This window comes from Equus quagga, chromosome 13 (genome assembly GCF_021613505.1).
Source record: "Equus quagga isolate Etosha38 chromosome 13, UCLA_HA_Equagga_1.0, whole genome shotgun sequence".
NCBI classification, from domain to species: Eukaryota; Metazoa; Chordata; class Mammalia; order Perissodactyla; family Equidae; genus Equus; species Equus quagga.
The window spans coordinates 2,410,029-2,433,673 of NC_060279.1; the positions used below are offsets into that span (position 1 = coordinate 2,410,029).

Below are 23,645 nucleotides of genomic sequence, written 5' to 3' on the forward strand. Positions count from 1 at the left end.
AACACCCCAGCTGGGACAATCTTGTCCACACAAGGAAAGTGGGGGGACAGCCAGAGACCCTGGCGTGTTAGATGGATATTCCGTGAGGCTTGGAGTCCATGCACTCCCACCGCATTCCTCCTGTGTCTTTGCCACACGTTTGGGGTCTCCTTGGCTGGCTCCGTCCGTCCCCCTGATACTGGAGCACTTCAGGGCTCTCTCCTGGCCCTGTGCCCTCTCAGTTTGCCCCCAAAGTCTTCAGTGCCACCTGTGTGCTGATGCCACTGAAAGCCACATCTCCAACTGTAGACAGACGCATCGTCCAACTGGACTTCACCTCTTGGGTGTGTAATGACAATAATAATAATGATAAAAGTGTGTCGTCTTTACAGTGTGTAAGCGTTTCTATAGTCTTACACACACACTGGAAGTGCTTCACATGTGGAGTCCTCGTGACGGCACTTGAGAAAGCTATTGTTACTCTCATCTCCAAGAAACTGAGTCACAGAGAGCTTATGTAACCTCTGTAGCAATAAGGTGGAAGAGCCAGTCTGGCTGCAGGGCCCGGGCCCTTCAGCACTGTGTGTACTGGCCCTGTGTGCTCACACTAGGTGCCTCAGGAACAGGAGGCGGCCCGCTGCTCCGCCGTCACTCTCTGCCTCACCACCACCCAGCCACCTGCCCAAGCTAAAACTCTAGGAGCGACCTTGGAATTCTCTTCCTCCCACCTCTGTTCCAAGTAGTTCAACCACCAAATCCTATCATTTCTACCTCCTACATATTTTAAAAATCTGTTTAATTGCCTCCGTCTTTCTCTCCCCCAGTCTATTCTCCACATTGCAACCAGAAGGTTCTTCTAAAAACAAACTCAGATCTTGCCTCTCTTTGGCCCATGAACCCACCTTCAGTGGGTTTCAGTTGTCCATTGCAGAAATCCAGACTTGTCAACCCAACCTACAACGCCCTGTGTATCCCACCCCTACCCCGCCACCTGCAGCCTCATCACTCTCATTCCCACCCTGGCCTCCCTTCATGGTGGTTGGCTCTCAATTTTCAAATGCACTGCGCTCTTTCTCTCCCACTGAGCCTTCACTCATGCTCTTTCCTCTGCCTGTAGCCTCGCCCGACTCCCCAGGTCAGAGCTGAGGCCGTCTCTGACAGAGACTGTGTGAGGGAGCCCTCTGCTGTGTGTTCTCTGGCTCCCTTTAACACTCCATAACATTCATCACACCTCAGGGTAAATCCTCGTCTGAAGCACATGGTGCCAGTTGCGTGAGGATAGGGACCACGTCCATCTCCTTCACTTCTGTATTGCAAGTGCTCAGCACAGAGCCAGGTGCATAGCAGGTTATCAAGAAATATCTGCAGAGTGAGTGAATGAATGAATGAATGGCAGCAGCATTTGGAGGGAATAGCATAGTGGCCATAGTAGCAAAGCTCTCGATATTTTATATGATTCTCTTTGATTATCAGCTTTATTGGGATAGAATTCACATACCATACAATTCACTCATTACAAATGTACAGTCCCATGGTTTTTGGTATATTCACAGAGGTGTGCAACCATCACCATAATCCGTTTTAGAAAATTTCCTCACCCCAGAAGATGCCCTGCACTCTTTAGCAGTCACTCTCCAATTCCCTCTATGCTATTTTTTTTTTTTGAGGAAGATTAGCCCTGAGCTAACATCTGCTGGCAATCTTCTTCTTTTTTGCTGAGGAAGACTGACCCTGAGCTAAGATATGTGCCCATCTTCCTCTACTTTATACGTGGGACGCCTGCCAAGGCATGGCTTGCCAAGCCGCCCCCCCCCCCCCCCCCCCCCCCGCCCGCCCCCCGCCCGCCTCCCCTGGGGATCCGAACCAGCGAACCTCTGGCCACTGCAGCAGAATGTGCGAGCTTAAACCACTGTGCCACCGGCGGGCCGCCCCTCTGTGCTATTTTTAAAAGATAATAAAGCCTCACTTTTGTGCAGTGTTTTACACTTAACAGAGTACTTCATGTGGGCTCATTGAATCTTGAACAATTCTGTGAGGCAGGCATTTTAATACATTTGTCACTGAGGTTAAAATTCTGTTTATGGAGTGAGACCTTTAATCAAGAAAAAGTTCAGTCTGAAAGGAAAGGGGCGGGGGTGGCGGAGGTGGCCGGGGCAAAAATCTCCTGTCTGTAGACGGCCCACTCTGGAAGGCGCGGGGCTGGGTGCTCCCTGTGTGATGTCACGTGAACGAGGGTGCGGCGCTGGCCTCGGCCATGGCCTGTGAGTGCCTGTGCAGCTCACTGATACAAAAAGTCAGCAGACACGGAACGCAGAGAAACACTGCATAAAGCAAATGGCTTTTGAAATAACAGTCAAAGATCTGAATTTGAATCTTGATTTTGCTATTTAATACAACTCTGAGAATTTGGGCAAGTTAACCTTCCCAGTTTTCAGTTTCCCTGTTTGAAAACAGTATCCACAGCATCTTCCTTGGAAGTTTGTTGTGAGGATTAATGTTAGTGTACATGAGGCAACTGGTCCAGCTGCTGGTGCTTATTAAATAGCAAAACATTTGATTACTAATAATAAATAGATTTGAAAAAAATCAAGATACCCCTGGAAATAACACTATATAATTTCTGAAAAATGACAACTCATTGCTATTTAGCTTGTGGCGAAATAGATGTGCTCACATACTGCTGATAGAATACGTGTTCTGAAAACAGAAGGTCAATGTGATGCAGGAGCCCTGTATAAAGTCACTTTCCTTTGACTTAGATCTCCACTCCTGGAACTTAATCCTAAGGAAATAGTCTAAAATAAGCGACAAAAGAAAAATCCGTATGTACAAAGTTATCCGTGATGGTGTTGTCTCCAATAATAAAAACCTTGAAAACAACCGACTGCTGACCTGAGGAATGCTTTGGAATTTGGGGTTATACCAGCAAGGTGGGATATTAGGCAGCCATTAAAAATACCATGAAAACTGTTTGGGCACCGAGGGACCCAAAAGTGCAGACACCTTGAGGCAGGAGGGAGCCTGGAAGAGCAGGAAGAAAGAAAAGCAAGAAAAGTGCCTGAGATGCAGCCAGAAGGGCGGGCGGCCGCTGGAGAGTGGGAGCCTTGCAGACCTTGTGTACGATCCTGGATTTCATCCTAAGTGCAGTGGGAAGCTACTGAAAGGTTTTAAGCAGAGAGTGACATAACCAGAATTGTGGGTTTTAAAAGCTCATATAATGTGAAAAACAATGTGGAAAATTATTTTTGAAAAAAGAAAGCAAGTGTTCAGGGAAACTATTGTCCAAAAATGTGTTAGGGTGATTGGATAGTGAGCAGGGTTTTTTCCCTTTGTCAAAAATTCCCTAATCCTGTTGACACACAATTCTCTTCCCATAAAAATGGAGAGAGAAAGGTAATTCTTCCACAGAGAGTACCTCTGTTCTCTGGGAGACACTGTGTCCCACAGATGTTGGAGATGCTGTGCAAGGGGAAAAAGGCTTGGAAAGGATGCGGTCTTATAAAGCGTGTTGGGGGTGGAAGGTGAAAGTGTGCCGCTGCCTTGCCACCGGGTGATACACTATCAAAAATAGCTTCCTGTTGATGTACACACGATATAACTTCATTTATCGCTGTTCTGATCTCCCCTCGAATCCTGCCTTTGGGGCGGGAGTCTGACAGCTCAAAGCAGAGAGAGGAGGGCCATAAGATGAGGGGTCGGCAGATGGAGCCCTGGACATGGGCCTCCCCAAGGAGAACCAGTGAGAATCCATTTCCAGTGGCCTCCAGGCAAGAGAAGGCTAGGTCCTTTGTGAGCAGATCCTCTTGTCTACTTCAGCAAGTATTTGCACGGAGGAAGGAGTGTGCTACGGGTGCCTGCCCCATGCCCGTGTAACAGCACGCTTTAATCACGCACTCCTTTATCCATGCCGCAGACATTTGCTGAGGAGCTAATAGGTGCAGGCAGAGATCTGACATCTGGAGATGCCAAGAAGATACGACATAGACCCTCAATAATGTTCACTTTGCTCTTTAGCACAGAGCCATGAATGACACATAATACACAAAGCCTTGGAATTTCAGAGCAGAAAGGATGTTAGAGATGATCTAAGCAAAACTCCTTACAATTGTATGTAAGAAAAACGTAGTCCGGAGAGGTCAATTAAATGCCTCAGATCTCCAGGTCACTGAGGCCCAAGTCAAACAGACTTTCCACTGTTGCAACGTTGTCCTAGTTTGAGTGTGTCCACAAGCGTAACTATTAAATCAAGGTGCATGGTCTCTGACGTGATAAAAATGCCCCATCCTAATCCCCAAATGGAGACCTCTAAAATGAACACATGGAGGATCCAAAATATGTCATGTTCAAAGGTCCTTTACAACTACATGACATTGTGAGCCCTGGAGTGGCTTCATGGAAGGTTCTGATCCAAGAGTGGTCCACACAGAAGACCAGAGCAGTAGAAACGTTGCGGGACTCTGGCTGCTGCCATGTCTGCAGTGGGTTTGTGTAAAAGGGTAATCAAAGTATTGAGTCAAGAATCCTGGCGTGATTCCTGTGGGTCACCTGTGGCTGGAGCTAATTCCTGAGAGACTGTGGCAGAGTCAGGAGCAGAGAGCAGTGTACATTGACACTGGCCGGGCAAACCTGGAGGGTGTGGAGAGCCCGGTTAGGAAGTCACTCAATACAGCTTCCAGCGTTCTCCTGCATGCCTGAGTCCTGAGTGATAATGAGGCTTCACATCCTTAGATTACACTACGCAAAGGAAAGAACACTGTAGCGACAGCCACAGACATATTTCCACAGTGAGCTAATGGCACCTTGCGGGTCGGAAACACTGCGTGGGACTCAGCCGGAAGGGCAGCTTCCTAACTCTTATTTAGAGAATATAAATGTAAATAGTTACCATTTGTTGTCTGCCACGGAAAGGACCTTCTGTTAAGTGCTTTGTCTATTTATTTACATTGTTTAACTTTAAACACTTTATGAGATTTTTAAAAATTAGGTATTTATTATTAACCTGATTCTACAGATGAAAAAACTGAAGATCAAAGAGGCTAAGTAACTTTTCCCAAGTCACCCAGCCACCAAGTAGTAGAGGCAGGATTCAAATCTGAATTTCTCTGACTCAGAAGCCATTATTCTACACCGGTTAACTTGTCCCGAGCAGGGAAATGACATCACAGGGTCCTGTAAAGTTCTGCTTGCTTTGTTTTATGTCAGGGTCATTTTGTCCCCCTCTTATTCTTCACTCCCAAATTTAGACGTTGGGGGTTCAGCCTGAGACCCTGAAAAGCCTGCATCGCCCGTCCTTCCCTTCCTGGTGCTATTTATCACACCAAACGCAACAGCCATCTGAGGTTGGCACCATTCAATGCCTAACGGCAAAGAAGTCGCCCTTGAAAAATTATCCTCGTCAGTTGTCATACGTACCCCGCATGCTCTCTTAGCCCATGGCCACATCGCATGCAGACTCAGTGATGAGCCGAGTCCGAAGGGACTTTTGCTAATATCTAGATATCTACTTCTTCATTTTATAGAGGAAGGACATGAGTCCCCTGATGGGAAAGCGATTTGTCTCAGGTCACGCAGCAAGTTAGTGCCAGGGCTGGGACTTGAACCCAGGCCTCCCAACTCCTCCTCCAGTGCTCTTTCCACTCCAGCAGGCTGTGTGCATACTTAAATGCACGGAGTATTTAAATGTGTGTTCGTATGGAGCGAAAGAGACTACTAATCTCCCCATCTGAGTAAACTGTGTGCCTGGGGACAGGACAGAGCCGTGCTGACAGAGATAGGGTTATCTGTGCTTCAGCCTGCTCTGCTCCACCGAGCCAGATGATTATCTCCTGAGCAGTACGCCCCACCCTGTTGGAAATGATGAAACCTCTGTGACTGACCTCCAGTGGCTGAGAAGTTTCCGGGTGGGGCTGGGGGTGGTGGGGGAGAGGTTTCCATCAGGACATCGCTGAAGCACAAGCTGGGATCAGACCTTGCTCAAGGTCCCAGGGGTAAGTATCGTCTGGGTAGGTAGGATTTTAAACCAGTTTGAGGAGTGTGTGTCTGTTTGTGGACATAAATGTGTAGAGGTTTCAGAGGGGATGCTCTGTTTTTGTGCTGGGACCAGGGTGTGGCATTCAATGCAGTCGGCTTGCGCTGAGCCTAAGATCTGGCAGTTGGCGCTTTGTGGACTTAAGCCTTTTGCTCCTGAGAGCTGTCTGCAGTAGCAGCCGTGGCCATCAGGGCTCCGGCTAGAAGGTGCGTGGGCTTTGGATCCAGGCAGAACTGCTCCAAAGAATGCTACTAAACCGTAAGCCTCAATTTCCTCATCTGTAAAATGGGTATAAAACCATCCACCTTACAGTGTTGCTATAAGGATTATAGACAATGAATTTATAGTGCCTGGCACGGTGCTCTGTCAACAGTAGCTATTAAGTAATTCTTTTAAAGTCGATGGGGAACCAGATCCCAGAGAATAGCTCCCTGCGGAAGCGTTTTCTTTAAGATTCGTTCTGAGTGGTCAAGGACTGGTGTGTGTGGAGGGAAGGGGACCGGCCTGGCAGATAAAAATGTTATGAATGAGAGTCAGAAAATGCATGCTTCAAAGAGAAAAGTCATGCAAACATCCTGGCAAGGTAAAGCCAGCAACGGCCACAGCGAAGAGTAACAGCTGACCCTCACAGAGAGCTTCCTACGTGCCAGGAACTGGCCTCAGAGCTTTACATAATTAATTTATTTAATCCTCACAACAACCGTGAAGCTGTAGGTGCTATTAATAGCTTCTCTTTATGGAAACTGAGGCACAAAGGTGTTAAGTGACTTCACCGAAGTGAAAACAGTGAAAGAAAACTCTTCCGGAGAACTTTAGCACAGAAGAGCGTCCTTAGAGCGGACCTCTCTCCACCGTCTCTGCAGCCGGGGAGCTCGGAAGTATGGAATGGGCACGCCAGGAAGACTTGGTGATTGGCCAGCCCTGCTTCTTGCTCTGTGTGTTGACTTTGTTGCGTGAGCTTTGGCACCTTTGCCCAGTACAGTGCCTTGAGGAGGACTGGCTGTGTAATTGGCGGGGCCCGGTGCAAATGAAAATCTGGGGTTCCTTGTTAAAAAGTTATTAAGAACTTAAAGATGGCAACAGCAGAGCACTGAACCGAGCATGGGGCCCTTCTGAGCATGGGGCCCCACTAGGCTGCATAGGTGGCACGCCCGTGAAGCCGGGCCTGCCTTGAGACCCAACAGGGAGGCAGGAACGGTGCTGGAAGGTTCCGCGGTCTCACTTACCCCTCTCGACAAACTCGGCCAGGGAGACATTTGACTTTCCAATTAACAGAGGAGGAAACTAAGACTCAGGGACATTAAGGGGCTCCCCCAAGGTTAAACCGTGTTTATTATATGCAAATTGATTTAATTGCAATGTGTACAGAAGGTTACAAAGCGCTTTTCCCCACACGTTGTCCCTGAGTCTTGTGCCAGGAATTGTGGAGTGTGAAATACGGACAAGACATGGCCTCAGCCACCAGAGCACTCACAAACTGAGCGTAATCTGTAGAGGGTGCTGAATTTCTCTGAAATTTAGTTGGGCAATCTGTGAAACAGAGTAAGTTGGCCCTTCCGATTCACCTGGAGCTTTGTGGGAACTAGCAAAACGAATCCGGTATCCTGCTCGAAGCCTGCGATGTGCTCGCTGATTGAGTGCTGGAACTCAAGTTGCCCTCAAGTCACGCTCATCTCAAGTAATTGCTCGTAAAATCACTTTCCCCAAAATTACTATAGTTAGGAATTTGGGATAAGTTGTTTTCTCCCTAAAAACCCGGCAATGCCTGCACCTTTAAATACGTGTTACTAGAGATTTGGCTTATCTAGTTGAAACTCAAAGCGGCTATTTATGGTTAATTTGAGTCTCATCCTTTATGTCCATTTTGGCCTCATGCAATTCTAGAACAACAAAATGTCAGAGCCGGATCTACTTAGCCATCCCCTCAGTTCACAGACCGGGAAACGGGCTCAGAAAGAGGCAGTGACATGCCCAGGGGGGCTGCATTTATAACGTTGCTGAGCTGGAATGTTGATCTGGGTTCTCATTTCATGCTCCAGATGTGCCCCAACCACCTGGAGCAAGGGCCCTGCCATGGTGACCAGCGCTGAAGGGAATCCAGAGGCGATTTCTCTGACACCCAGGACAAAGATGACGCCTTGGCCCTCTGTTGTCCACTTCCCCGTGGTCCTTGGCAGATCCCAGTCCTCCCCTCTCACGGCTGGGGGTTGTGACCATGTCTGTCCCCTGGTGTGTGGACACAGCGACAGTCACAGGCCCTGGGCTTCCCAAGACCATATGGCTCTGTACTTTGGGTTGCTTACATGTCCCACCTGAAAACCGTGAGTGAGCCCAGTTTCCTTACAGGCCCCTGTGGAAATGGGTGTGTTATACAGGAAAGCTGATTTTGGGTTGAATCCTCTGTTCTGGTCTGGGGATCACCCCCTGTTAAACACCGATATATGCCAGGCTGTCAGCTAAGCTTTTTAAATGCTGTGTGCAGCACGGTGAAGGCCCCAGCCCCAAACAGCCTGGGTTTGAATTCTGTCCCCTCCACGGGGCATGGGAGCCTGGTTTTCTCTTAGGTAAAATGGGGACAATAGTATCTACCTCATAAGGTTGCTGATCTGAGGATTAAATAAAATAATCTATGCAACAGGTTTTGCCTGATGCTGACACATAGTACGCACACAACGTTTCTGAGTTAAAAAAAATGAAACATGGGGCCAGCCCCGTGGCTGAGTGGTGAAGTTTGCGCACTCTGCTTCAGCGGCCCAGGGTTTCGCTGGTTTGGATCCTGGGTGAGGACATGGCACCGCACATCAGGCCATGCTGAGGCGGCGTCCCACATGCCACAACTAGAAGGACCCACAACTAGAATATACAACTATGTACTGGGGGGCTTTGGGAAGAAAAAGAAAAAGTAAAATCTTTGAAAACATGAAACAGGTACCCTCCACATTTTTCAGATAAAATACTGAGGCCTGGAGAGGAAAAGCAAATCACTGCTAGGAAGGCCAGAGCTGAAACGCTAAACGCGGTCACCCCAGCCACTTGGCCCCTGCTCCTCACCATTTTCCTGCTCTTACTCGTGAGGTTGCCTTATAGTGTCCTCAGCTTTTTCCCTCTTCATCACATTTCCACGTGGTCAAATCTCTAGAACTTGGTTGAAGACAATCGATTCCACAGACGCAGTCCCCTACAGCCAGGGGTGGCAGACACCTGTCGCTGGTTTGCTGTTCCCTCCACTCTGCGTCCGTCCATTGCCTGGACTTCAAATAATTCCCTCAGGGGTGCCTCCCTGAATCTTCTATTTCGTGGGGAACTTTTTTTCCTCTGAAATGTTATGTATTATTGGCACCAATTTGTCATACTCCATTGTGGTATCTCTTGCTTTTTGATTTTTCACATATTAGTGTCTTGATTTTCCAAGGACAATAAGAGCTCTTGAAAGCCCAGACGGCATTCTCTCTTCACGTCCATCGGAGTATTGCACACAGGACCATGAACGCAGACCACAAAATTAATAGATAAATGTGATTGATTGAAATTCAGACATTTAGTTGATTATCTCAATGTTCTATTAACGCGGTGAGATACGATTTAGGTGTAAATAAATATTTTATGTAGATAAATTTGATATTATGCTAATTTAAGTCACAGAATTTCTGGGCTTGTTTTTTTTAAAAGATTGACACCTGAGCTAACATCTGTTGCCAATCTTCTTCTTTTTTATTTCTTCTTGTCCCCAAAGCCCCCCAGTACACAGTTGTATATTCTAGTTGTGAGTGCGTCTGGTTGTGCCGTGTGGGACGCCGCCTCAGCATGGCCTGATGAGCGGTGCTAGGTCCACCCCCAGGATCCAAACCTGCGAAACCCTGGCCAACAAGTGGAGCGAGTGAACTCAACCACTTGGCCTTGCTGCCAGCCTCTGGGCTTGTTTTAATATTCTTAAAATATGTGTTTGAGGCCAGCCCCGTGGCAGAGTGGTTAAATTCGCGCGCTCGGCTGCAGCAGCCCAGGGTTTCACTGGTTTGGATCCTGGGCACGGACATGGCACCGCTCATCAGGCCACGCTGAGGCGGCGTCCCACATGCCACAACTAGGGGGACCTACAACTAAAATATACAACTAGGTACCGGGGGGATTTGGGGAGAAAGAGTGGGAAAAAAAAGAAGATTGGCAACAGTCATTAGCTCAGGTGACAGTCTTTAAAACGTCTGGTATAATATTCCATTCTATACCTTCACCCTAATTTATTTAACTTTTGTTTTTCAATTAGATTGTTTCCCATTTTTCACTTTTATGATCAGCAGTGGGTAGAGCCCCCTCGCAATAATAGCTTTGGTCCCGTTCGGGATTGTTTATGAATGATCTCTTCTACGCCTTTTACCCATTTATCATTTCGAGGTGCTAGGGTTTTTCTCAGCAATTTTTGTATAAGAAATGTAAAATCTTTAAAAATTGTCTGTTGTGCATACTTGTTCTATTTTTTGTCTGTTTGCCTTTAATTTGTTTATTTTAACATATGAAGTTTTAATATTTTTAGAGCCAAATCTATCTATTTTTCTTGAATTGCTTTGTGATTTCTTCCATCGCATATAAGCTGAGAAAGTTTTCTCTCATCTGGGGACGTAACAAATATCATTGAATATGTGAATATCCAATCCTAGTTCCTTCTAATTTTAATGTGCCAATTTAAAAATATTTACATCCTTAATTCTTTTGGAATTTATTTTGTTATATCATATCGGGATGTAAGGTATTTTTTTTCTGTATAGGTAGCTGATTCATTATCCTCTGTACAACATTTGTTAAATAACCCCCTCCTTTCCTCCTCCTGCTTTGTGAACCAGTTTTATGATATATTTATTGTACATACTGGCATATTTTTTCAAATTTACACTACTCTTAAAAAGTAGTATGTCAGGAACTCACCCACGATTCCTTTTCAAACGTTTCCACTCTTCTTGATTGTTCTTATTTTTTCCCAGATGAATTTTAGAATAATTTTGAGTCATAAAAAATTCTCATTGTAATTTTGATTGGAATTCTACCGAATCAACAAATTAATTTTAAAGTGATTTTTTTTTAGTCTTCTAGCTTCCTGATCTTAAACATCACGTCTTTCTATTAGTTTAAATCTTTTAGATTGTTCAGTAAATTTTTATTATTTTCTTCAAAATAACTTTCTGGTAATTAAAATTATTTTTAGAGATATCTATTGAGACGATTCCTAAGGCTGATGTTGCACCTCCCCCCAATAGAATAGAATAGAATAGAATAGAAAGAACAGCCAGTGATTTTAGAATAGTTATCACGCCCTCAGGACCTTCCTGAGCACTCTCATTAACTTCACTAGTTTTTCAGTTGATTCTTTTGGGATTTCTAGGTATAAAATCACATCTTTTGCAAAAAAGGATGAATTTGACTTCTCCTCGCCCCAAACGATACTTTGACTTCTTTCATGTGTCAGTTACTGGCTCAGCGACGGGCGCCAGCCACCTGGGCACAAAGCCCCATCAAGTTTTCCCTTGTCTTCAGCGATATGCTCAGCTTCTGTGTATCCTATTTTTGTCCTTTGTAAAATGGAAAGAGGAATAGCACCTACCTCTTAGGGTGATTGTGAGAATTAGATGAGTTACATAACTAAAAGTGTCACAAAACATGCTCAATGAATATTCAATACCCTTATGATTATTATAGGCTGGCGGTTGGAGGAACTTCCAACTTCCAGGAACTAGAATTTCCAGGACGAACTTTTAAAAATGGTTCCAGCAGACATGCTTGTTCTCGAATAACTGCTCAAACAGTTTACCCTTCGGTACATGTTGATTGTTGATATAGAAGGGATAGCCTTTATTACAGTAAGAAATAATCCTCATGTTCTTACTGTGTTCACTTAAAAAAAAAGAAATGAGTATTCTTTGTCACCAGATGTTCTTGGCATTTTACTGAGATCATCACTTCTCAAATTTGATCTCTCGCCGTCGTGTTCACGTTGTGTCAGAGGCAGTTCCCTGTGATGACTGAGAGTTAGGCGTTTGCGTCAGATGGTCTTGAGTTTGGAATCTGACTCTCGCAGCTGGAGGCAGGGGCCAGGGCAAGTCACTCAACTTCTTGAGCCTTGGCGTCCTCGTGGAGGAAACGGTGATGACGTTTATTCTTGTGGAGCGAGAGAATAAAGGATCAAGGGAAACACTCAGTGCAAGTTTCATTATGGTAATAACTGATTTCTGGACATCCCTGGAGTAAATTCTTGGTTTTATCATATATTTATCTCTGAATTCGTAAGGAGATGAGCCTGGAGAGTTTTCCATCTTTTTCTGCGGCCTGAATCAGGTTACACAGCACAAAAATTACACGTTCCTTAAAAGTTTCAAATAATTCATTTGTAAAATTATTTGGACACAGATTTTGAGTACATAATTCCAATAATGCTTTTAATTTCTAAATAATAGCTATAATTTACTGCATGCTTATTACTATGTGACAAAAGCTATACTAACTACTTCACACCCCCTCACCTTATTTCATCCTCAGAAGTAGGTATCATTTATATTCATCTTATTTAATCCTGAGAATTACTTACTATTGTTCCTATCTTACAGATAAGAAAACTGAGGCTTTGAGAAGTTAGATATGGGATGAGGCTTGTGTAGAGAATGAGCTGGGAGGTGGCCCCGGGCCGTCTGACCCCAAGTTCTCTGCCTCTGGCAGCTGGGTACCGTGCTGCTCCCCAAACTTCTTTCCTGTTATTTTGTTTTGCTTTTGGTCCAAATTTTCTGTTCCTCGTGGGATCAGTTTTGCTCATTTATCTTTTTCTAGGAAATCATTAATTTTATTGAGATTTCATCACAAAAATCTTAGTCGTCTGACAATTTTTGAGTTCCTGTCTTTCTGTGGTTATATTCATTCTAAGTTTGGCTTATTTATGTTTCTTCCTTTTCTTGATTATTCAAAACCATATATTAAATTAGGGGAGAAAAGTCCAGATGTGTGGAGGAGGCTGGATGATATTATAAAATGGAAAATAATGCTTTTTTCCTTTAAAATATTCCACTTCCATCCAAATTTGCTTCCCTTTTCCTTTCCCTACTTCAGTCTTTAAAGAACAGAAGGCTTCGGGCTAGCAAGAGCCTTAGGGCCTAGCCCCTTAATTTTAGCCCCTTAGGGCCTGAAAAAGACTTCTATCTGTCCCAGGTCACACAGCTAACAAGTGACAGAGCCAGGAGGAGGAGCCAGGCTCTCATCTCCCTGTCTTGTTCTCTTTCCACTATACCATACAGCTTTGTTATAGTTCAAATTATTAATTTTAAAAGCAATAAATGAATGAAGGTGGCAACAAAAAATCTCTCAAAAAACCTTTAAAGCTATTTAATTTTAAAAGATGAATAAGGTCAATGTAGCAATATTGATTGCGATTACTTTAACCCACATGATTTTGGTACAAATTATCTTCTATTGTGCCCTTGTTTTAAACCGTTCTTTCTAAAATGAACCTATCCGAAGAAAGCCTGGTGTCAGGCAGGAAAAGGTGCATCTTTATTATTCACCTCTGATGTCATGCTGCACCTACTGGAAAGGCTGTGCCAGGGCTCCTGCATCAGCAGAAGGGGAAGCAGTAAATGGAATCAAGCCCCGATTGGAGGTGTCAGAATTTCCGCTGGGGTCTGAAGCGAACAGGAGAAATGCTGTCAGCACTCTGCTCAAGAGAGGTTTTGAGGTGCCTGGCAGGCCCATCAGTGTGGGGCTGGACATCGAAACTCAGCAGCAGACAGTCCTGATTTTAACGATGGAATGAGGCGTACCACACTCTCCCATGGTCCAGGCATTTTTTCACAACATAATTACCATAAATTGCTCATTTCCAGGCTGTTTACTAAGTGTGTGTGTGCGCAAACGAGCAGATATTTCTGGCAACTGCCTGATCAGCAATCTGCAATTAGACCCCAAGGAAGGACCTGCTCATGTGGTTAGGGGCCATTAGCCACTCAAATAATGACGTCTGCCATAATTTTCATACCTCATCCTGTCCCAGATCTTATCTTCAAACTGTACTAAAAAAAAATGCCTAAGTTTCCTAGAAGAGATCAACCTCGTTTTAATAGCTCTACTCGAGACACCATGTTGGTGAAGGGTTTTAGGGTGAATAATACCTACCAACTACTGAGGGCTTCCCACGTGCCCAGCACCGTATGACAGTCTTTACCAACAGTGTAACTCGCTGAGCCCACACAAGACCTCTGTGCTGGTGCTGTAGATTCTGTCATCCTCCTCAGTGCACAGGTGCAGGAACTGAGGCACTGAGAAGTTCAATGGCTCGCATCTAGAAGGGAAGAGAACTTGGACCCATATTGAGGTCAGTTTGACGTTGATGCTCTATACTGACACAGGCACTGAGTGTCGTTGGCTGGGAAGATGCTCACAATACAGTGAAATGATGGAAGGAAGGGTAGGCAATATGATTTTGTATAAAGAGCCAAAATAAGGTATTGGTTTTAAAATAATGAAACATTTATTTAATGTAGTGACTCTCAACTGAGGGCAAAAGCAGCTGCCTCAAGGGGCATTTGGAAATGTGTGGGGTCATTTTTGGTCATTTTGGTTGTCACATTACCTGTTGGTCTTGGTGGTCTTGGTGGTCTCCCAGGAGGCTGAATGTCCAGCGGTGGGCAAGACAGTTCTAGACAGCGAGGAATTGTCTGCTCCCAGCGTCAGAGAGTGCTAAGAAACGCTGATACGGTGGAGTGGTGGTAATTTAAAATGACGTTCTAGGGCTGAAGGGTGGCAGATTCAAGTGTCTTCGGGGTGAGACAGGGACCGAAGAGTACATGTGCCTTCTTAGGGCCAAATCCAAATCTTTAAAGCATGGCATCAAACAAAATCATCTAGGTGCTGAATGTGGCCTGTGGGCCCCCAGGTCGGAGCTTTTTAATGGAGGTTTTTCTGATTTAGAAATGTGTTTATGATATAGTAAGTGAAGAGGAAAAAGCTGCTAGTCACTATGATGCCAAGTTTAAAAAAGACAGCATATGTGTGCACATATATTTACACACATGTATAGGAAAATATATAGAAAATTTTGTGGAATGAAATTTGGAGTGATTTTGTGAAATGCTTCGATAGTTTGCACTTTTAATTCTTCCACTAAAAGTATCTATTAGTTGCCCAATTTTTAATAAAGAGAGAGAGGAGCCTAAATAATTAAAACATTGAGTGTGGTTTCAGAACATAGTCTTGGTGGCTTCCTGGCTGTCCCCTTCTGTGGAAGAGGGAGAATAATTTCTGTGGTTAAGGACAAATAAGACATTAATTAGGAGATAAGACTAAAGCACTAGAGCAACCTTAAAAACAGAACATTGTTGGGCCGGCCCAGTGGTACAGCGGTTAAGTTTGCACGTTCCACTTCGGCAGCCCGGGGTTCGCTGGTTCGGATCCCAAGTGTGGACCTACACACTGCTTGTCAAGCCATGCTGTGGCAGGTGTCCCACATATAAAGTAGAGGAAGATGGGAATGGATGTTAGCTCAGGGCCAGTTTTCCACAGCAGAAAGAGAAGGATTGGCAGCAGATGTTAGCTCAGGGCTAATCTTCCTAAAAAAAAAAAAAAGCAAATAAAAAAATAAAAATGGAACATTGTTGAGGCAGCTCTGATGGCCTAGTGGTTAAAGTTTGGTGTGTTCTGCTTTGGCGGCCCTGGTTCAGTGCCTGGGCACGGAGCCACACCACTTGTCTGTCAGTGGCCATGCTGTAGCAGTGGCTCACATAAAAAAAAAGGAAGATTGGCAACAGATGTTAGCTCAGGGCAAATCTTCCTTCTCAAAGGAAAAAGTACTTTAGGGGCCAGCCCTGTGGCCTAGTGGTTAAGTTCAGTACACTCCACTTCAGTGGCCCAGGTTCGGTTCCTGGGCATGGACCTATACTACTCATCAGTGGCCATGCTGTGGTGGTGACTCACAAACAAAATAGAGGAAGATTGGCACAGATGTTAGCTCAGGGTGAATCTTCCTCAGCAAAAAAATAGACAAAAAAACTTTATTGCTAAAAAATGCTAACCATCATCTGAGCCTTCAGTGAGTCATAACGTTTTTGCTGGTGGAGGGTCTGGCCTCGATATTGATAGCTGCTCACTGACCAGGGTGGTGGTTGCTGAAGGATGGGGTGGCTGTGGCAATTTCTCAAAATAAGACAACAATGAAGTTTGCCGCATCAATTGACTCTTCCTTTCATGAACGATTTCTCTGTAGCATGCGATGCTGTTTGAGAGCACATTGCCCACAGGAGAACTTCCTTCAAAGTTGGAGTCAGTCCTCTCAAACCCTGTCGCTGCTTTAAGTAATATTCTAAATCCTTGTTGTCATTTCAACAATCTTCACAGCATCTTCACCAGGAGTAGACTCCATTTCATGAAACCACTTTCTTTGCTCATCCCGAAGAAGCAACTCCTCGTTTGTTAAAATTTTATCGTGAGATGGCCGCAATTCAGCCACCTCTTCAGGCTCCGCTTCTAATTCTAGTTCTCTTGCTGTTCCCACCACGTCTGCGGTTACTTCCTCCGCTGAAGTCTTGAGCCCTCACAGTCATCCATGAGGGTTGGAATCAACTTCTTCCAAACTCCTGTTAACGTTGATATTTCAATCTCTTCCCATGAATCACATTAAACATGTTCTCGATGGCTTCTAGAATAGTGAATCCTTTCCAGAAGGTTTTCAATTTACGTTACCCAAATTCATCAGTGGGATCACTACCTGTGGCAGCTATAGCCTTATGAAATGTATTTCTTAAATAATAAGAATTGAAAATCAAAATTACTCCTTGATCTATGGCCTGCAGAATGGATGCCGTGTTAGCAGGCATGAAAAAACCAATAATCTCATTGTACATCTCCATCAGAGCTCTGGGGTGACCAGGTGCGTTGTCAATGAGCATCAATGTTTTGAAAGGAATCTTTTTTCTGAGCAGCAGGTCTCAACAGTGGACTTAAGTATTCAGAAAACCATATTGTCAACAGGGGTGCTGTCATCCAGACTTTGTTGTTCCATTTATAAAGCACAGGCAGAGTAGATTTAGCTAATTCTTAAGAGCCCCAGGATTCTTGGAACGGTAAATGAGCATTGGCTTCAACTTAAGTCACCAGCTGCATAAGCCCCTAATGAGAGTCAGCCTGTCCTTTGAAGCTTTAAAGCCAGGCATTGTCTTCTGCTCTCTAGCTAGGAAAGTCCTAGAGGCATCTTCTTTCAATGCAAGGCTGTTTCATCTACACTGAAAATCCATTGTTTAGCGTAGCCCCTTCGTTAATGATCTCAGCTAGACCTTCTGCAGAACTTGCTGCAGCTTCTCCATCAGCACCTGCTGCTTCGCCTCGCACTTTTATGCTATGGAGACAGCTCCTTTCCTTAAACCTCACGGACTGACCTCTGCTGGAGTCAAACTTTCCTCTTGCAGCTTCCTCCCCTCTCTCATCCTTCACAGAATTGAAGAGAGTTAAGCCTTGCTCTGGATTAGGCTTTGGCTAGGGGGAAGGTCGTGGCTGGTTTGATCCTCTATCCAGACCCTAAAACTTTGTCCAGATCAGCAATATGGCTGTTTGGCTTTCTGATCATTTGCTTGTTCACTGATCTAGCACTTTTAATTTCCATCAAGAACTTTTCCTTTGTGTTCACAACTTGGCTAACCGGCGCAAGAGGCCCAGCTTTCAGCCAATCCCAGCTTTCGACATGCCTTCCTCACTAAGATTAATCATTTCTACCTTTTGAGTTAAAGTGAGAGATGTGTGACTCTTCATTTCATTTCAACACTTAGAGGCCGTTGTAGGGTTATTTGGGCCTAATTTCAATATCGCTGTGTCTCAGGGCACAGGGAGGGCGAGGAGAGGGACGGAGACGGGGCACGGCCGTCCGCGGAGCAGTCAGAACGTACACAATGTTTATCAATTAAGTTACCACCGTATTTGGGCGTGGTTTGTAGTGCCCCAAAACAGTTACAATAGTAGCATCAAAGATCACTGATCACAGATCACCATAACAAATATAATAACAATGAAAAAAGGTTGAAATATTGCAAGAATCACCAAAATGTGACACAGAGATGCGAAGTGAGCAACTGCTGTTGGAAAATGGAGCAGATAGACTTGCTGGACACAGGTTGCCACAAAACTTCAGTTTGTAAAACACAGTATCTGCAAAGTGCAATAAAATGAGGTGTGCCTGTGTTTTCTCTCTGGAGACTTCCAGCTGGCCAACATCCACAGCCCTTACCCACCCTCCCCATCTCTGCCTTTCTCTCTTGATTCTTGGTGCAAGTTTCGAGTTTAGAAAGCCACAGTATGAGAACTACAAATAAAAACAACATTTTCAAGACTTTCTACACTGCCCTTAGCGCTTGAAAACCTTGATTGGGAAAATAAGCCTTAATGGCTGTAAAAGGTTTTAAGATTCAGTCTGCAGTAGGCCAGTGGGCGGTTGTGCGTCCCCATCTCTGTACTGATTAAATATCATTTCAAAGGCTGTGGAATTATCCTGCCTTTGTCTTAGGGTAAACTCCCTATGCAGCTGATGAAATGCATAAGCTGATTTTTAAGACAGACACATTTGTGAGGATGTAACAGCATCCACAGTCTCGGTCCTAAAACCCAATGAAGACTCGTAGGGTATGTTTGTGTGTGTCTATTTAAGATTTGGACTTCTTCACAGACTCTCTCCCAGCGTATTTGCTGAAGTCGGACCCTCTGTGCGTCCAGCAGCAGGTGAAGACTCTCCGGGACCAGAGACGGAGGGGTGAGCATGTGGGCTGGGGCTTAGACATCAAATCGAGGCCAGGCCACTTGGCAGCTGTGCGACCTCAGACATGTCCCTCAGCTCTCTGAACCCCACAGAGCTCCTTATAAAAGGAGGGTGATGATGCCTAGGTCAGGATTGTGTGAGTTACGTAGGATGGTGGCGTGCCAGGGACTCAGCACTGTGGCTGGCACCCAATGAGTGCCCACTGGCTGTCAGGTACTAAGATTGTCGCTGCTTCTTTTGTAGAATTTGAAACTGAACTCTGGAGAGAGGAAAGTAGCGACCCCCGGGAGCCAAATGTGCCTGAGTGGGACTGGGGCGTTAGCCCAGGAGTCCTGACTGGATGCCTTGCTTCCTGCAGGTCTCTGGACAGTCTTGCGAGTGGCACTAAGTGGAGACAAGGTGCCCAGGGTGGTTCCTCCCAGGGCTCTTCCTGTTGCCCCCGAAAGAGCCTGAGCCCCGCTCACAACGTGCGGCTGCCCTGCAGAAGCTCACCATGCTGGATGAGTGAGTACAGCTCCAGCCAGCCTGGTCGCGGGCACTGGCTCCCCATGGCTTACTGTCCAGAGAGGCCTGCCCTGAGACACACAGTGACACCAGATGGCTGCTGCTGGCTGGGGGCAGGGATGGGTTGGCAGCTGTGTGAGCATCTCTGCAACCTCTAACTCTGACCTTTCTCCTTCCCCACAGCAACATGAAGCTCTGGCACGGCCTCGCGATCGCAGGGGTGTCCCTCATCCTCCAGTCCTGCCTCCTTGCAGCCATCACCTGCCTGCTTGGCAGGCACATGGGTAGCTGGCTCAGCATTCTCTTTCTTCCTAGACACCCGCAGGAAACCTGCTAGAGCCTGCCCCAGGACGAGCCCCCTTGGGGCCCCCAAATATCACTTGAAAACTTCCTTGTGGATCCACTGGCCCCATCGCCCCTCACCCTGCCAACCGCTCACGGTGTAATCCCCACTCTGGTTGGGCCTGATGGCTAGTCCTTTCACTCCCCAGGCCCTGCGCCTGGAGACAGCTCTGCCCACAAGGGTGGGGTCCCTCAGCCCAGCCCGACTGGTTTTCTTCCTCACCACGGCCACCGAAGGACTGACCAGGAAGGGAAATAAGAGAGTAGCTTAAATTCTCCTGATTTACAATAGAAAGTGGAGAAGCTCTGTTCTGGCTCGGTGTTACAATCAAGGGAAGGAAAATACTCCTGCTTCAGCTGTGCAAAGACAGGGTCTGGCAGGGCGATGTTTAGAGGGTTTTCCAGTAAAGGAAGTCTAGGCTTCTCCAGACATTCATTCTGCCATTCATTCAATACAATAAGGAATAACTCAAAAATCCCTGTCCCTATATAACTTACATTCCGTGGGGGCACAGACAACAAACAAGATAAAGGAAACCATCTGTGTTAGATTATGGAATGTGCTAGGGAGAAAAAAAAAGAAGCGAGGCGAGGAGAGATGAAGTAGATGGTGGTCAGCATCCCTGAGATGCTGAGACTCAAGTAAAAATCTGCAGGCAGTGAGGGCATGAGCTACATCTGCAAAGGCCCTGCGGCAGGAGAGTGTATGGCACAGAAGAGCAGGAGCAAAGAGGCCCAGGCAGCTGGAGCTGAGCAGCGGGCGGGAAAGAAGGAGGAGTGAGGCCGTGAGCGCCTTCCCGGCTGGGAGCCTGGCTTTTCCTCCGAGGGGGGCAGGGGCGTTGCAGGGTTTGAGCAGAGCAGTACCGAGATTCGAAGAGTCCTCTGAAAGTGGTGCCCTCATGAGAGCTGTGCTCAGAGGTAGGATGTGCCTAACCCAGCAAACTGTCCCTTTTGACCTTTGCCCTGTCCCGCCTAGCCAACAAGAATGAGCGGAATCTGAAAAGGGCCAGGCACCAGGCCCCCAGGCCCAGCCCCACCCACCAGCACCCACCTGCTGCCAAGGGGATGAAGGGGACTCTGGCGGAGAGAAGCACCCCTGCGTCTGAGCCCCGTCACAGGCGTGAGTAATGGGGCGGGAGAGAACTTGTCATAAAGCTTATTCTGCTCTGTCTGGACACCCGGGGAGCCTCCGGCAGCAGCCCAAGTCTGTCCCTGCCAGCCCCAACCCCCAGCCCAGGGGCTCCTCACACCCGCCTCAGGAAAGGCCTCGCTCCCAGCTTTTCCAGGAAGTTGATCCTCCCATCGTGGGGTGGATCTCACTGGGTCTGTATGGGTCTGAGTTCTTTCCAGGTTTAGTCATGTGTGAGAGACTGTAGAAGGGCTTGGGGCCTGTTCCTGCTCCGGTCTCTGTAATTCTGTGGCGCTTTTCTTCTGCAGGGCCAGTTAGTGGTAGAGCTAAGAGTTCAGCTGCCTGCCTCCAGCTGTGGCTACTACCTCCCTCCACGGGCCGCTGTCCTTGGCTGGTCCAGAAGCCGGCTCAGCCACATTCCCAGAGGACCCTTCCACACAGTCTTAGATCCTCATGGGTATCTGGGCATTGTAATAAATAGGAGTCTTGGTGATGGTTCAAATCCACGTCCCCCTCTGGCAAGTGAACCAGCAGGAACCCAAGCCTCTCGTGTTCCATCCCAGGGCTGGGGACACCCACCAGGTCTCTATTCACACAGTGGAAACTGCTGTTTCTGTGGCAAGACAACCGGCCCTGGAGACTCACTCACTAGAGATCGCACTTTTTTCATTGGTTCGAGTTTGCTCCGTGCCTCTGGTTTTATCTTTTCAGTTGGGGAAATCTGGTTGTCAGGCGTCCTTGATGCTGAGATACGGCCTCAGTGCATGTGGGAACAGAAGAGGCCGCTCACATGAACTCAGAGTTTCAGCCGAATGGGAGAGGCGCCGGCCTCATCATGACCCCTGATCAAACTCCACTGGAGCCGGGCCAGAATCAGAGACACTTTGGTTGGCAGGGACCTCAGACAGCATCATGCAACCGTCTTGTTTTTAGAGGACAAGACCAGGGTGCGAAAAAGGGTGTAATCTGCCTAGAGTTGGTGACAGGGTGAGACTAGAACCTGTGCCCGTGACTTCTGAGACCAGAGCTGTCTGCACTGGGCCACCTCGTCTCAGCATGTCCCCGCCTGCTCCTCCCAAGCACGGTCAAGCCTCCTGTGTCTGCTATTGGTTTCAGATGGAGCTGGATGCAGCGGCAACGCTGGCACACTTAGACATGTTCCTGGCTATGTCTGGAGGCTCTCCCCCCGACCCTCTCTTTGTTCTATGTGTCCTCCCTACTCCTCTGCATTGCTGGCTCTGCCTCTGTCTTGGTCTCAATCTCCCTTCCATTGTCTCTATCTTTTCCTAACACCCTCTGGCTTTCTTTAGACGAACAGTTTCTATTTCTCTCTAGATGACAGCAACCCATCTTCTGACAGCTCTGACAGCAACGACAGCTCGCCTCCGACCCGCCAGGTAATGGACACGCCTAGTGATCCCAGCCCTCCGTATGCAGTCTGGGGTCCCTGCTGTAAGACCCTGGGGACTCAGGCCACCTCAGCTACAGGGATGAGAGCAAGGAAGGAGGGGCTTCTCGAGTCATGACAGCATTCTTCGGTGAGGGTGGCCGGGCTTTCACTCACACGCCCATTATCAGCATGGATCATCCAAACTAAGTGGGTGAGAGTGGGCTGTGAAATTAAAGTGCTAATGGGAAACCTCCTTCTCCCCGTCTCCCAGTCACTGGGCCAAAGTCTGCTCTGAGTCCTGACCTCACTTGGGTTGAGTCTCCACCTCTTTCTTCCTTAAACCCCTTCATTCTCTGCAGAGGGGGGAACAAAGTCATTGTCAATCTTCCTCCTTGCCCTGGCCCTGCTCTCAGATCCAGCTGCCTGGGACCCAGGTTCTTTCCCATCCAGCTTAGGGCCAGCCTCTTTGAGTGACAGTTCAGTCCTGGGGTCCTACCTCCTCCAAATGTCAGAGGAATCTTGACCCACATTTCTCTGGGTTTTTTTTCCTTAAGGACACCAAGCATGTGAATTACACACAAGTGACCTTTTCAGACCCTGGAGGACTGGAAAATGACTCTGCCCTGGACTATGAGAACATGAAGGAAGCCACAGATTATGTCAATGTCAATCCCAAAAGCCACAAACCCAACCTCTGGACTTTTGTGAACCCTGCTGTCTCTGAGCAGGTGGAATACACTCAAGTGGCCTTGTGAGCTCGAGGTTTTTAATGGCATACAGTTCTCGAGGAATTCCTGCACTGATTTTGTAGGAGAGTTTCTTTTTCTTTTTCTTTTTTTCAACAAGGCGTGAGTGGGTGCAGGAGGTGGCCTGTATCTCAGCAGGAAAGATTGAGATCAGATGTGAGAAAGAACACCAGGTTAAGATGAAAATACTGGAGCATATCAGAAGAGAAAGTGGTGAAGTCTCTCTCCACAGAAAATTTTTTAAAAAATTTTAATCAGCTATAGTAGAGTTCTGTTCGACAATCTTATGATTAAATAATTCTTTGAGCTCTTTAATTATTGAAGATAAACAACTTCTTTACAAGTTTTAAATAAAATGGCAACCACTAGTTTCTCTTTACTCTGGCCTAGCCCAGTGTTCTGTCCCTTTTTTAGTGCTGTATCTTGCTGATTAATCCTGTTCTGCCCTCAGAACTTTAAATAGTCCACCCAGAAAGCTCACCATCGTTCATCCTTTGCATCTGCTGTTTCTTTCTGTTTTTTTTTTTTTGAGGAAAATTAGCCCTGAGCTAACTCCTGCCAATCCTCCTCTTTTTGCTGAGGAAGACTGGCCCTCAGTTAACATCCGTGCCCATCTTCCTCTATTTTATACATGGGACGCCTGCCACAGCATGGCTTGCCAAGCGGTGCCATGTCCGCACCCGGGATCCAAACTGGCGAACCCCAGGCCAGCGAAAATCAGAACGTGCAAACATAATCGCTGCGCCACCAGGCCGGCCCCGCAT

The 23,645-nt window shown here is 46.6% G+C and overlaps 1 protein-coding gene across 1 annotated transcript; it reads left to right on the forward strand.

Moving 5' to 3' along the window:
- The first annotated feature begins 5,885 nt into the window (after positions 1-5,885).
- RHEX (regulator of hemoglobinization and erythroid cell expansion) lies at positions 5,886-23,434 on the forward strand. Its single transcript, XM_046682957.1, has 7 exons — positions 5,886-5,966; positions 18,681-18,764; positions 19,129-19,274; positions 19,458-19,558; positions 20,593-20,736; positions 22,081-22,142; positions 22,690-23,434. Exons 3-7 carry the CDS (start codon positions 19,264-19,266, stop codon positions 22,888-22,890), a joined length of 519 nt encoding a protein of 172 aa, XP_046538913.1. The 5' UTR covers positions 5,886-5,966; positions 18,681-18,764; positions 19,129-19,263; the 3' UTR covers positions 22,891-23,434.
- Positions 23,435-23,645: the final 211 nt, after the last annotated feature.

What these genes read in the sequence shown, in the direction of transcription:
- RHEX (XM_046682957.1), top strand. An exon ending in CCTGCTTGGCAGGCACATGG is followed by an intron (nt 19,559 to 20,592) that starts GTAGCTGGCTCA and finishes TGTCCCGCCTAG; the next exon opens with CCAACAAGAATGAGCGGAAT. An exon ending in GTCTGAGCCCCGTCACAGGC is followed by an intron (nt 20,737 to 22,080) that starts GTGAGTAATGGG and finishes ATTTCTCTCTAG; the next exon opens with ATGACAGCAACCCATCTTCT.